The following is a 13,016-nucleotide window of genomic DNA, read 5'->3' on the forward strand; positions in this document are numbered from 1 at the left end:
CAAAATTCGAACCAGAGGGTCTCAGGAAGCGTTTACCGAGATATGTAAAAGTAGTAGAAAATGACATGTTTTCGTTGTTCAGTTTGTTTACATAGATATTCTATCTGACCCACGCAATGAAATGGGTATTTTCAGCTAGTAGATAGTATAAAGCAATCTAACAATGAACATGAATGTGTAGCGGTAGAAGAATTTCCATAAAGATATACTAATGAGAACGGTATTGATCTGATTTTAAAGTAATTATTTAATAACTTGTTTCATAATAATCGCCACTGTGACAAGCATTAATTTTAAAACTGGCAATTTCAGAAAAATACAATTATTAGCTAGGCTTCTATAGAAGATGTTAGATATTGCTATTAGAATTGCTTTCAAAAATTTTATCATTTTCGTCTTTTGCCCAAATTTCTCCCTCTGACTATACATCGTTATGGAATGTCTCATTCATTGTGATAGTAAAGAATTGTCATGGCATTTGTAGTTGCAGGAATCAACCTATTAAGTCAAGATAGCAACGTAAAGTGTTTAGTATTGCGAATTTAATTCTTTTTAATTTTTTTTTAAATTTTGACACCATTTATACTAGTTCAAAATAAAACTAAGTTTAATATATTTAAGATGAAATAGCATGAAGTTATTAATCAGTAAGTTATTGTTAAGTTATTAATCAGTATTTTTCTCCTTTCATTAGTGTACGAGGAGTATACTACCTGTCAACTAACAAGGAACCACCATTTGCACAGGGTTGAAGATCTTAGTCTGGAGTATAATGTAGTGGAGAAGAAAATATTTTTATAAATTTTGAATTTTATCGAAGTGTTCTAATATAACACCCATTTTGCTTGCAAGTACATGTATAGAATTTGTGTGAAAAATAATAAAACAAATATACAACTCGAGCTTTATTAATTATTTTACACTTATGAAGTATCAACTTTGTGAAAGTATGTGGGTGTACTAATTCATGGAAATAGCTTGGCAAATAAAGTCTAGGACGTGTTTCACTTTTGTAGCCAGGACAAATGGAGTCTTTTCGTTGGAACATCCAAATTTATGACTAATTACTCCAATTGCAGTCAATTTATTACTCTTTTGGACAGGTACTCTGCAAACCACTGGTGAACCTATGTCGCCCTGAAAAAAAAATGATTAAAGAAAGACCAGTAGGATAAAAACATAAAATAGTAATTTGCAAATATAACTGGCTACACGAAGTTGTACTAGCAAGGACCTTTAAAAATTCTGAAAATAATCTTAATTCCCGACTTTCATTCTAATCAATAGAGAACCACCGATCAAAATAAGGAAGCTGAACTTTGTACTCTAGTATCGACTGCCAGCTCATACTGCAGTTTTCTATTCCATCCGATGTCTTATCTCGATCGACTTTTTTCTTGTTCTCTTAATTCTTTAAGTGTGTTCATTTGTTAGCACTTAAAATATTTCATAATGGAAATTTCCGAAAAAAAAAAAAAAAAAAAAAAAAAAAAAAAAAAAAAAACTTTTTCGGTTTCATAAAAATTGAGTGCAAAAGCTTAAAATCCTTTAACTATTCTTATTTTGGAATAGAACAGTTTTGCAAGATGTCTTATTACGCTTTGTATTAGTATTTACATCCGAAACTTTAAAAACATATTCCAATAATCATAGTCGTTGAGCCAGAATCCAAAAAATAGGTTTTTGGTTTCATCTCTAAGGACTTGATGATATATATCTTTTTGTATTCACAGTGGTCCAAGGTGTTCATCAAATGATGATACCCTGAAATTTGTGGTAGCTTAAAGCCGCCATATTGAAAAATGGCTGCCATGTCTCTACATTTACGAGGTTTTGCGCATTTATCTCATAAACAGTTCCTCTTATCGAGAAAATGAAGAGGAATGAAATTGAAGAGGATAAAATTTTGCACATATTTTGTTCAGTAATATTTTTATTAGAACCAATCGATTAGGAGATATTTGCGATTAAAGGAGAAACTGCCTTGTTTTAAATTGTAACACTTGTTATTTTCCCTGGAAATATTTTACCGAGATACATATTTCTGAAGTATTTAACATTTGTACTAATAAGTTTCTTCAAAAATTATTCATGTTAGTCTTCATCTTCACTGCTGTCGTCATCAGATGACAGTCCAGCGTCGAAATCAGTGACTTTTTCATAGCTGGAACAGGTCTGTATTTTGCACATGTCCATACATCTGAGGCTGTTGGAAAGGCACACACATGAAGGCATGGCACATTTTCTTGGGCAAGAACATGACATCAGTTCCAAAACAGCTTCAGGGGCAGGAGAGTCCATCCATTGTACTCCCAGACAAGATCTTCCCTCACTGTCCGTTGTAGAAATTCAGCCATGGTCCACTGGGGATGGAAGCTCTGGATCAGCTTGTAGACATTTCTTCCAAACGAGGGCTTGGTAGTTTGCTCTTCTTATATGTTGATAGAGCATGTTCCGACATGAAGAAAGGCTATGAGTTTCAACAGACCCCTTTTAAGCAGAAAATATGCTGTAACGCAATTCATTGATGTCAGTGAACTTTTGCTGTCTAGAGTAGAGCTGGCAAACAAAGAACTCAAGCTGCTTGTTTCCTCTGGTATTTCAGCTTGAGTTCCAAGAATACTTAAAGCGGTTCTGAGTCTAGAATTTTGAGTCATTATCTTGTAGGCTGCAGATTTCTCCTTGCCTGCAAATGCACTTACTGAATCGCACCCAGTAAATGAATGAAGTCCGGGCAATACTTTACACACTTCTTGACCTAGAAAAGCATTCATCTCTCATGTTGTAGTACTTTACTCTGTCACTAGATCCACATTTTAGAAATATTGATTCCTTGTACTTTTTCAACTGTTCTTCTATAGCAAATAGTGTAATAACAGCAACATCTGTGTCAACGGAGTTAATAATTATCTTTCTAAATCCCGAAAAAAGAGCATGTTGTACGTGAAGAAGAAGTCGGGTATCCATCTCTTCTTGGAAACATGTCAACTCAGGAGCTTCTTGTGCCAGTTAGCTTGTAATTTTATGGCACTTTTCTTTACAAGTAACATACATAACTCGTGTATTCAGCTGATTGAGATACTGCACGCCCTGCCACTCTTTACAAATGAAACGTATAAGTTCTTTTTTGTTCTCGTCATCAGATAAAAACTGCTTCCATTTTCGGACTGAATGGGCAGGAGTTATATGTTTCACTTTTATAGAATCACCGACAGCTCGATGGTTTCGTTCGTTACTTTTTATAGACACTTGTCTGTACGTATCAAAGACAACGTAAATTGTCTGAGAAGATACGGATTCTTGTAATATTCTCGAAAAGAGCTTGTCAGCTACTTCGCCAAATGTTTGTAGTCCCTGAGGCAGCTTTTGAACAAGACACATTCCATCAAAAATGTTAACAGCGTCACTAGGAATTTGCCCATCAGTTGCAAAGTCTTTGGTCAGGACTTCCATCAGTGTGGACTTAGCAGTTTTTCGAATCGAACCATTACGAGTAGCCAAAGACCATGGAAGAGGTCCCAGAGGGAAAAACGAACTCTGTGTTATTCATCTTCACACTCTCTTTTTCAAATCAGAGAACGTCTTCAGCTACTGCTTCTTGAGAGGCTTGAAAAATTCTTCTGGTTTTGAGTTTTCAGACAGATGATCTTTCTTGAATTTTTCATAAGCTTTTTGGCCTACTTCATGTGCTGTGACCATGTCTTTGACAATTTCTGGAGTTGGCACAGCTCCAGTAGATAAATTGATCATATCTATTTTTTCAAACGGATTTATCCATTCATTGGTCATGAGGTTTTGTAACGCTGAAACATCACGTTCATCTTTTTGGATCCTAGGAAAAAAAGATCTGGATGTAGTACAGATTGTCCTGAAGAAGAATTGCAGCTTGTGTTTTCACGAACCATGTGAAGAAATGCTGCTCTCATACCAGAGTTTAAATAGTATCTTTCAACTGCTGCAGGTCTTTTGCTGAACATCGTTGTACCTTTTGTTCCATGTGTGTCTTTATTTATAGTTTCTTCAATATTATTTTCAGAACATTTTAAGATCAATAACTTTTGTTAATTTTATTCCGTTAATTTGAGTAACTATCAACAAGGAAAAATAAAATAAGTGTAATATTAGCGATCATTTTCCAATATGGCGGTCATTAGCTACTCTGACAGTATCATGGATAAAAGCCATTCTGGTATTGTGTAGCATCAAACAATGTATAGTACACCAAGTCCACAGAGATGTAATCATGCAACTCCCTTGTTAACAAATGGTCTCAAAAATTGCAATATTAGCGGCCATTTTCCAATATGGTGGCCATTAGCTACCTTGTAACTGACAGTATCATGGATTAAAGCCATTCTGGTATTGTATAGCATCAAAAAATGTATAGTACACCAAGTCCACAGAGATGTAATCATGCAACTCCCTTGTTAACAAATGGTCTCAAAAATTGCAATATTAGCGGCCATTTTCCAATATGGTGGCCATTAGCTACCTTGTAACTGACAGTATCATGGATTAAAGCCATTCTGGTATTGTGTAGCATCAAACAATGTATAGTACACCAAGTCCTCAGAGATGAAACCATGAAACCTCCTGGCTCAACGACTATCAAAAACATATTCCAATAATCAAACAATTTCTAATTCACATTGCAAATTTTGTTATGCACTACTTTTATTCTATTGCATAATTCTGTTATATACTATTTTTATTCTATATTTTGACCACGTATATATATAACCTTTTATAAGACAAATACCATGAAGATGGAGAACTGCGAAAAATCACAATGTTGAAGTTCAAATTGAGTAACATCACGATTACGTTGTGTAGGTTAACCAAAACATACAAGCGACTGTAAACGAACAGTTAGGATGTCTGGCAAACACCTTTTCAAAATATTTTCCAGTATAAAATGGTTTAAGAAGTTATCTGGAACTTTAAACTTCTAAAACACGCTCATTTTAGAAGAGAATAAAATATTATTTTAATTGTATCTTCAGCCACTAATGTATGAATATTAGAAAAATTTAAGGATCATTGCGTGGCTACTTCCAGTATGATTCAGTGGTGACCCTAGAGGTTTAATCTAAAATGAAATGAAATCTAAGTTTTACGTCCCACGGTTATGCCGGTTAGGCTAAAGGAGACTGTGATGATGAGGAATTAATGAAATTGTGCAATGAAGAAAGTGAGAGGAAACTGGAGAACCCCGAGAAAACCCATGAGCACGGTGTTTGTCCACCACAAAGTCCACACGGCGTAGCTGGGATCGAACCAGGGACCCCAAGCATCGGAGGTGAACACTGCCACTGAGCTACCACGCCCCCAAGTTTAATCTATACTAGTATAATAAAAAGACTGGTTGGTTGGCTTATTTGGAATGGTCCTTTTCAGCTCCATGGCTACATGCACTGAGAAAGATAGTTATCCGGACAGCAATATATTTCAGAAATAAGAACAATACGTGTGTTTACTACGTAAATCTGTATGGAGCATATGTTATCCGTATGCTACGTATGTACTGACCGTTTCCTGCTTAGATTACATTATGTTGCTGCAGTATATTTGACATTAGCAGTCTTTCGTATGTTACATACGTTAGCTGTATAATATCCTGACCGCCTACACACAGTATTTGGTTTCTTTCGCCGCGTGTGAAGTCATTAAATAAATGAACATTCATATAGCAACCATAGTGACATACTTATTTAGCTCATTTCGATAGAATTATTTTATTTGGATGTGTAGTAGGGCTGAAAATTAATATTCCTCTATAATTTCATGCTTACCTTTTCCCCACTGATCACAGTGTGCTTTCTTTCCTGTTGTATATTGCAGTTATTACCTGTGTCATATTGTTCGAGTGCAAATAGTTAATTAGCATAGCATCACCAATCACCATAGTCAATTAGTTATATTATAATCACCAGCATAGCATCACCAATCACCATAGTCAGTTAGTTATATTATAATCACCATAGGTAATTAGTAACAATTTATGCTATGTTCCTAGTACGCACAAAAACAGTCAGAAAATTCATATCTTTACAACACAATTTTCGTGAAGGGTTACGGGAAATATAGGTTGCTTGGTATAAATGAAGATACTGCGGAAGGTTTGCTTACAGCAAAAAGTAAAATTCTCACTGTCAATTTCTAGATATTTATTCTATAATTCGAAGAAGATGACCATGGTGTGGAAATAGCACTAAAGTGACAGTGTGGTTTGGTGTGTGTACACCTGCTTTAATGTCCCATTTTTTGCCATTTATATATGAATAGTGCGACCAGTTACTACTAACATGTTTGTCGGGACACTTAAGTGAGAACTCCAGACCTAATGTGCGAGGAAGCAGCTGCACTTCTATCCTCGACTGATGGATAGACTTTCAAGGAAACTACAGTCTCACCGGCTCGTGGTAAAGACCAGGCTTCTTTGGAAGTTCAACATATTGTATCCCTAGCATTTCCTTTCAAGAATTCATTCTGAGTACTACTAGGCACTATAACAAGCTCTACTGCGCAGTCACAAGATCCCAGGACAACCAAAATCAGATCTAAGAATCACTGACAGGTAAAAATAAGAGTCTACCCATAAACTAAATCGGAGTCCATAAATTTTTGCCAAATCACAACAGAAAATCAGGCCGACTTTATCCGAAGCATCGTATTGTATGGTAACCATTCCCCTGCGGCAGGTTAGTGATCTAGCGATCACCTGCAGTAGGGGTTTTACGGGAAGGGTTGAGCCTCCAACCTGGAGAACCAGTGGCTATTGCAGTTCCGAAGAACTAGGCGATGGGGTCGCTACAACGCCGAGGCAATTTCGAAGAAAGAGGTTAATGCAATAAGAATACCGCAATGTGGAAAGAGTTTTTTTTTTTTTTCACCATTGGATTCAGAGGAAATTGAGCTGTATGAATTTCGAAACAATTTTCTGGAATCAGATACCAAAACTATTGGAAATTTTTGTTTTTCCATTAATGTTCTTTTATCTGGCAAAGAACGGACACTTCTGCTATTAAGTAAGTACAAGTGAATGATATTGAAAAATAAATATAACGGGTGGAAACTGATGAACACTATAAACTGACAGACTTCCATATATCGAATCAGAAATCGTTCGCACTAGAGTTGGTAGGGCTCCACCGTGAGGCCATTGATACAGTTAATAGTCTGATAAAGAGTGCTAGAGAGAACTTACCTTGCACACTACATTCTTCACAGCAGGTAAACAAATTCCCATTGATGTAACGTTGATATGAAAAAACTGTTCCATCCTGGATTTGCATTCTTCTTCCGTACCTATTTCAACATTTGCTTTACTAAGAACTCTCGTATTCACTAAATCGCTCCCGAATTCCTGACAATGCTGTGCTTCTTCCTGTGTACCATCTGTCTCATCCACACCTTTGTTCTTATTCTTCGACGAAGTTTGACTCTTAGATGACTCTTTGGTATCTTGTTTCAGAATTTCTGCCGATTTCAACAGAGCTTTAAGCTTTCCATTTACTTCATCCACACTCGGTTGCAAGGAAAATACTTCTAACTCAGGAGCAGGAATGAGGTCATCAGTTGTGTTTTTCATCGAAAATAAATCCCATAGCGATTCAGAGGCATCATAAAGCATCTGTAATATTTAAAATAATCATCTTACATAATTGAAATTCAAATAAAAACTAGGTTCATTTCTGAAGTTAAATACTAACAATTACCACTAATGGTGTGGTGAAAGTGGGAAGGGATACCCAGGTCCTGACCTCCCAAGCACAATGTTAACCTTGTTTATAGTACACATAAAATCAAATTTTAAATGGTTTTTATCTATGTATCGGTATAATACTTCTAAATATCTGAACTATCTAAAATTCGAAACTATAGCTCAAAGTGAGGTTCGCATCCGAAGCTTCCGTTTCTATCCGAGTTTAGATAATACTTCCAACATCAAGAAGGGTGGATTTTCGCCAAACAGACAATGTTGGTACTTCCAATTTCCTTAAAATTAAATCAAATTTTTTAATACTTTTAGTGTATACTTTGAAATCTCAGTTTCATCCAAATTTGGAGTTAGACGTAATAGTCAGAACTTTTGATATGAATTTGCACAAAGCTAAGCCCGCTCATCCTCTCACTATAACATTTACCCAACTCAAAAATTAAATAAAATTTTAAAATGTATGATAAAAAAAGACACTAACACGTCTATTGAAGAAATTAGTACATATTGACAAATCTAATACATATTGTATATTGACAAAGGAGGATTCTTTCGTTCACCTCAAAGCCTAGAGTGACCCATATCATTGATTGCTTATTAGTGTTTGTATAACCATTATTTCAAAATGAAAAATATTTTTAAAAATTAAATTGTGTTTAGGTAACTCGAATACATTCTTGTAAGTTTTTAAAATAGTTTTTGTTTATTATCTTGACAAGATTTAAACTCTCACTTGTGTAAAATTCTGCAGTTACGGTCTTAAACCTGACAATCAACATGTTCGAAATTTTGAACTTTATTGCAAAATTAATACGTAAATGAATTAGGATTTTATTTCCTGTAGAGAAAAGCCCGATCGTGAAAGAAAAGTATCTGATGCATACACATTACTATTGATCAATGCAATTCTCACGCACAAATAAAATTCTGAAAATAATCTTGTTAATCTTCTAGGTAACTACAATGTTGTTCTAAATATATTTGTAGCTTTGCGATCAATTTTCAATGTCGGTGTTAACCTACTCTGATAAGTTACAGCTATACAAATATTAGAAATTCATTTCTCTGACATCGATAAAATTATCACGAAGACAGTGTACAAACATAAAAACTTCCAGTTTCTAGCACAGAATAAGACTGATTTATTTCACAAATATGAGTACTGTCACATTTTCTTTTCATAGTGTGGCTTGTCTGAAGGATCTATCCTACCGCTGCTGTATGTTTCCATGGCCAATTTTTCAGTTTTCGAATATAATTTACTAGTTTCCTTTTCTATATGATACTTCACTATCATGTGGTACAATCCGCGGCAAAAAACCTGCAACATGCGGATGTAAGTTTTTGTGAAACTACGCCTAACAGCACAGGGAATGAACATAACGTCTAAGTGGAACAAATCACGCCAGGATAAACCTCGGCCTCCTCCCGTGCATACGTAATTTGGAGCAAAAGACTTCGTAATTGCTGTACAAGTACTAATATTTTCCTCCTGGACGCCATTGATACATTTGCATGATAGTACAATAATGGGTGTGTCAACTCCACGAAAACCCACTCCACGAAAATACATAAGTGACTACTGGTATGCATTTTACTAATCTCCATATTGAAGGAAACGAAGTTTCAATAAATCAAAAAATTTATTAGTTTTGACAACTAAACAGAATCCATATATTTAAACAATTAAACAAAATTCAATTCAAAATTCAATATAGCAGTTCAAGGACAATATCCGTACAGAAAGACGGGTACAATATCCGTACAGATAGGTATAAGGAGCAGATACCATACTATTTTTCGATTAGTATGGTAAAATAGTATTTTTCCATACTAATTTTACCGTAAATTATTAATTATATGTAAACGTTATTTTTAAGTAACTGAAGCGAGATAATCTTACAATGATATTTTAAAAGTTGGTGATTTGAGGGGCCAGGAAATCATTTGGGGGGGCTGGCCCCGATGGGCCCCCCGTGGCTACACCCTTGATTCTAGATCACAGTTCATAGACGCACTTGAGCGACAATTACAGGTTTTCAGATCAAAACCGAACTGTTTACGTAAATTAATAATCAATCAATATCTTATACGAACAAAAGATAATCGACATTATTTCAATGTTGTCACTATTGTTTAAAAAAATATACATTGGGTTCACCATACTATAGTGTCCCACGATCAAGTATTAAATAAAGTCCTGCTATTAATAACTCATTTACAAATCTTCATTCTAGCAATATTTTATACATCTTGAAACTTTGTTGACTTGTTTAATTAATCAGTCTCCACATTCGAAAAGGAGGACAAAAGCGCGTCCGGCTTGGGTACAAAGCCGGACATCAATTTTTATGTCCAAAAGCCGGACGGTCCGGCTAAAATCTGGACGTCTGGCAACCCTAATTTCTGGTCTTTAAAAAATCTGCGGGAGATGGAATACCACCCTCTGGTATATCTCCGAACCAAACCCCCCGAAATAAATAGTTTTTATTTCAGTTCCACCTTCATCTGGGGTACAAAACGGAGGAACGATGGCTCAGTGATAGACTGCTTAGCTCTGGTGCGTAGGGTCCCTGATTCGATCCCCTGCCAAGTAAGTTTGTGGTGGACAACATCGTGTCTATAGTTATACCCTCGTTTCCTCCTATATTTTCATTCCACCAAGTCTTCTATTAACATTCACTTCTTTTCTCACCGTCTCTCTCAGAGGGCATATTCGTGGGACGTTAAACTGAAAATTTACATGAGGTGCAAAATCACAAAATCTCGATTGCTCCTCAACCAAAACAAAACTATAATAAATAAAATACTGTACTTCTGATGCAACAATCTTTCAAGGACCACGTCCTTCCAGCCGGCTTGTGACGCTTATGTCTTTTACAACTATGTTCACTTACTTCAGTCATGTATAGTTTCTGAATTACATAAAGAACACTACGCAAAAAAGAAAAAGAAAAACAGTAACTCATTATTTGAAAATATGATTGCGGTTCCAGATTCCTCGGGTAAATTTTAGAAGATCGATGTACTGTAAATTCACTTCACCGTGCTGGCAAATCTTTGATAAATCTTTTCCACGCGGAAAGGCCAAGCATAAACCATTGTCCACCCCCAGATTCTGGAAACAATTGACCTTCTTGCCTCTTTACCCCATCTCCCTTCTGTATAAGTTTACTCATGGTGCGAGGTCTAACATGTTCTACAATGCCTTCATGTCTGAAAAAATAAATAAATAAAACCTAAGTGAAAAGCTTTATTGGTACTTTTTTAATCGAATAATGAAGATTCTATCCTATCACCTAAAAATAGGTGATAATTCAAAAGGGCTAAAAGCGGAAACGAGAATATTGAACTTCCTCTTGGAAACAGCACGAAATTAGAATTTTAGGAATCTTCTAGCATAATAATTAAAAGCTTACGTCATGATTTACCGGCTAGAGTTTCCCAGTGATGTAATAAAACTGGAGTTCCTTGCATTTTGTAAAACTACACCGGTACATTTTATACTTTTTTTTTACAGTTTTCTTCAATCCTTTTGAAAGGAAATTAATAATTACACAGTTTTAAGAACCTTACAAAATTGATATACTTGCCCTTACATTAAGATCCATGATTGGTGAATGGCTCCATCCTGCAATGCGACAATCTTCACTATTGATGTGAATCTGTCCAGAGGGCAAGCACACGGGCAATACATGAGGGTGCTTTTGGGTGTCCACATTAAATTTCAACTTCAACACAGCGACGTCATATTCATGATTGTAGCCTCTACTCTGGGGAAGGAGAAAATCTGAAACATTGCAATAAAAAGAATTACTGAAGATTTTGTGGCAGAGATCACAATAAGATCTGTCGTAACTTAAAAGATGTACAGAATGATATTCCAAGGGTAAGCATGTATAATAGAAGTGTGAACAAAAGTTCGTAACGGGATGTAGTAGATCATCTACTTGTTTTCGACATGCCAACTGGAAGTAACAGTAGTAATTCTCGAGCTTAAAAACATACGCCATATTTAATTATAATTTATTTTAATAAATGCCGATAATTATGGTAAGTAGTTTAGACCCTATATATGCAAATTTCAGTTTTGCTTAAATTTGCAAGTTAAATATGTGTTAACGATTTTGCAAATTTACGAAGCTACAGCAATGAAAATAACGAGACAACAGGAGGAAAGCAATCTAACAGTGCTGCAGTTTATTATAGCCTTATGGGGTCACCAATTCTCTGGATTTAACGCCATGCGATTTTCCCAGTTAGAAATAAGCAGTTACTTACAGTCACTATCCATGTCTCTTCCAGGATCTTGGGTAGGTATTATTGCTACACATTTCAACACCGGGCAAGGATGGAATATTATAGCAAGTGGATGTGTGTGGCGAAGGGGGCAACACAAACTGATTCATCTTATACCAGAAATTCATCAGTTAATGACTACAAAAGACATTTGTAGTCATAAAAATAATTCTTTTAATGTTTTTTCCGGAAACTGTACCCTCAAGTATGTTATTTTGTCCAGCTCTTTATGATTGACATGTAGGATATATAGGTTACATTCGGACAATATTGTAATTGAACAGAAGTTAATTTTTAGAGTTAGTCGAAATCTTAGTATATACCTCATTAACCATACTATAGTCTTGTGAATGGCATATTGAAGAGCTTTGATAGAATCACTTAGTTCCAATTTCACCTTAAATTGCATGGCTGTACAGAATAAATGTTCAGAATTAAAAAAAAAATCTCTTCCGAAAATTACGAGTTTTTCTCACATGTTGTCCTGTTTAGCTCTGATGATTTCTTCCCACATTAAACGTTAATATTGTAGATTTGTATAAAAGAATTTTATCAAAAGTTTCTTAAGTGCTCTGAATCTTTTCTTAAATATGAAAACTAATGAATGTTTGTCCGGTATACAAGTGCACACAGTTGGCTCAAACTTCTAAGCAGCTGCATCGAAGAAATCATATCCTAAAGGGTGGGGGAAGAATGGGGATTAAAAGATGAAATGGTTTAAAATTTATTTCAAAAATTGTCTCATGAGCTCCTCATGTTGCGAAGATTAAAATCTGTTTCAGATAAAATTACATACATTTACAAAGACGTTAATTTATTCTGAAATGCTTCTCAAAGTTAAATAAATAAATAAATAAATTAAATAAATTATATATATATATATATATATATATATATAAATTTCATGCTAAACTATTGGACAATGATGAAAGCCTAAATAAATTAAATGTACAATTTAAAATCTAGGTGTAGCATATGTTAATAGCTAATTACTACG

At 35.0% G+C, this 13,016-nt stretch overlaps 2 protein-coding genes across 4 annotated transcripts in view; one reads left to right on the plus strand and one right to left on the minus strand.

Annotated features, from left to right (window-relative positions):
* LOC145686173 (lipase member H-like) overlaps positions 1 to 902 on the plus strand; it is a 65,414-nt gene extending 64,512 nt beyond the window's left edge. For both annotated transcript variants that reach the window (XM_081759192.1, XM_081759193.1), the window contains one exon: positions 695 to 902. In XM_081759192.1, the coding sequence (XP_081615318.1) occupies positions 695 to 752 (58 nt within the window). In that variant the 3' untranslated portion in view covers positions 753 to 902. The remainder of the gene's footprint in view (positions 1 to 694) is intronic.
* The window catches only part of LOC145686172 (uncharacterized), a 34,995-nt gene continuing 22,871 nt past the window's right edge, over positions 893 to 13,016 (minus strand). Inside the window, exons 5-7 of one of the 2 annotated variants that reach the window (XM_081759190.1) lie at positions 11,320 to 11,510; positions 7,208 to 7,633; positions 893 to 1,137 (exon numbers count right to left, since the gene is read on the minus strand). In XM_081759190.1, the coding sequence (XP_081615316.1) occupies positions 961 to 1,137; positions 7,208 to 7,633; positions 11,320 to 11,510 (794 nt within the window). In that variant the 3' untranslated portion in view covers positions 893 to 960. Of the gene's footprint in view, positions 1,138 to 7,207; positions 7,634 to 11,313; positions 11,511 to 13,016 lie in introns of both variants that reach the window. The other variant, XM_081759189.1, reaches the window with a different exon arrangement.

This window comes from Thermobia domestica, chromosome 5 (assembly GCF_964235325.1).
Source record: "Thermobia domestica chromosome 5, izTheDome1.hap1.1, whole genome shotgun sequence".
Taxonomy (NCBI): Eukaryota; Metazoa; Arthropoda; class Insecta; order Zygentoma; family Lepismatidae; genus Thermobia; species Thermobia domestica.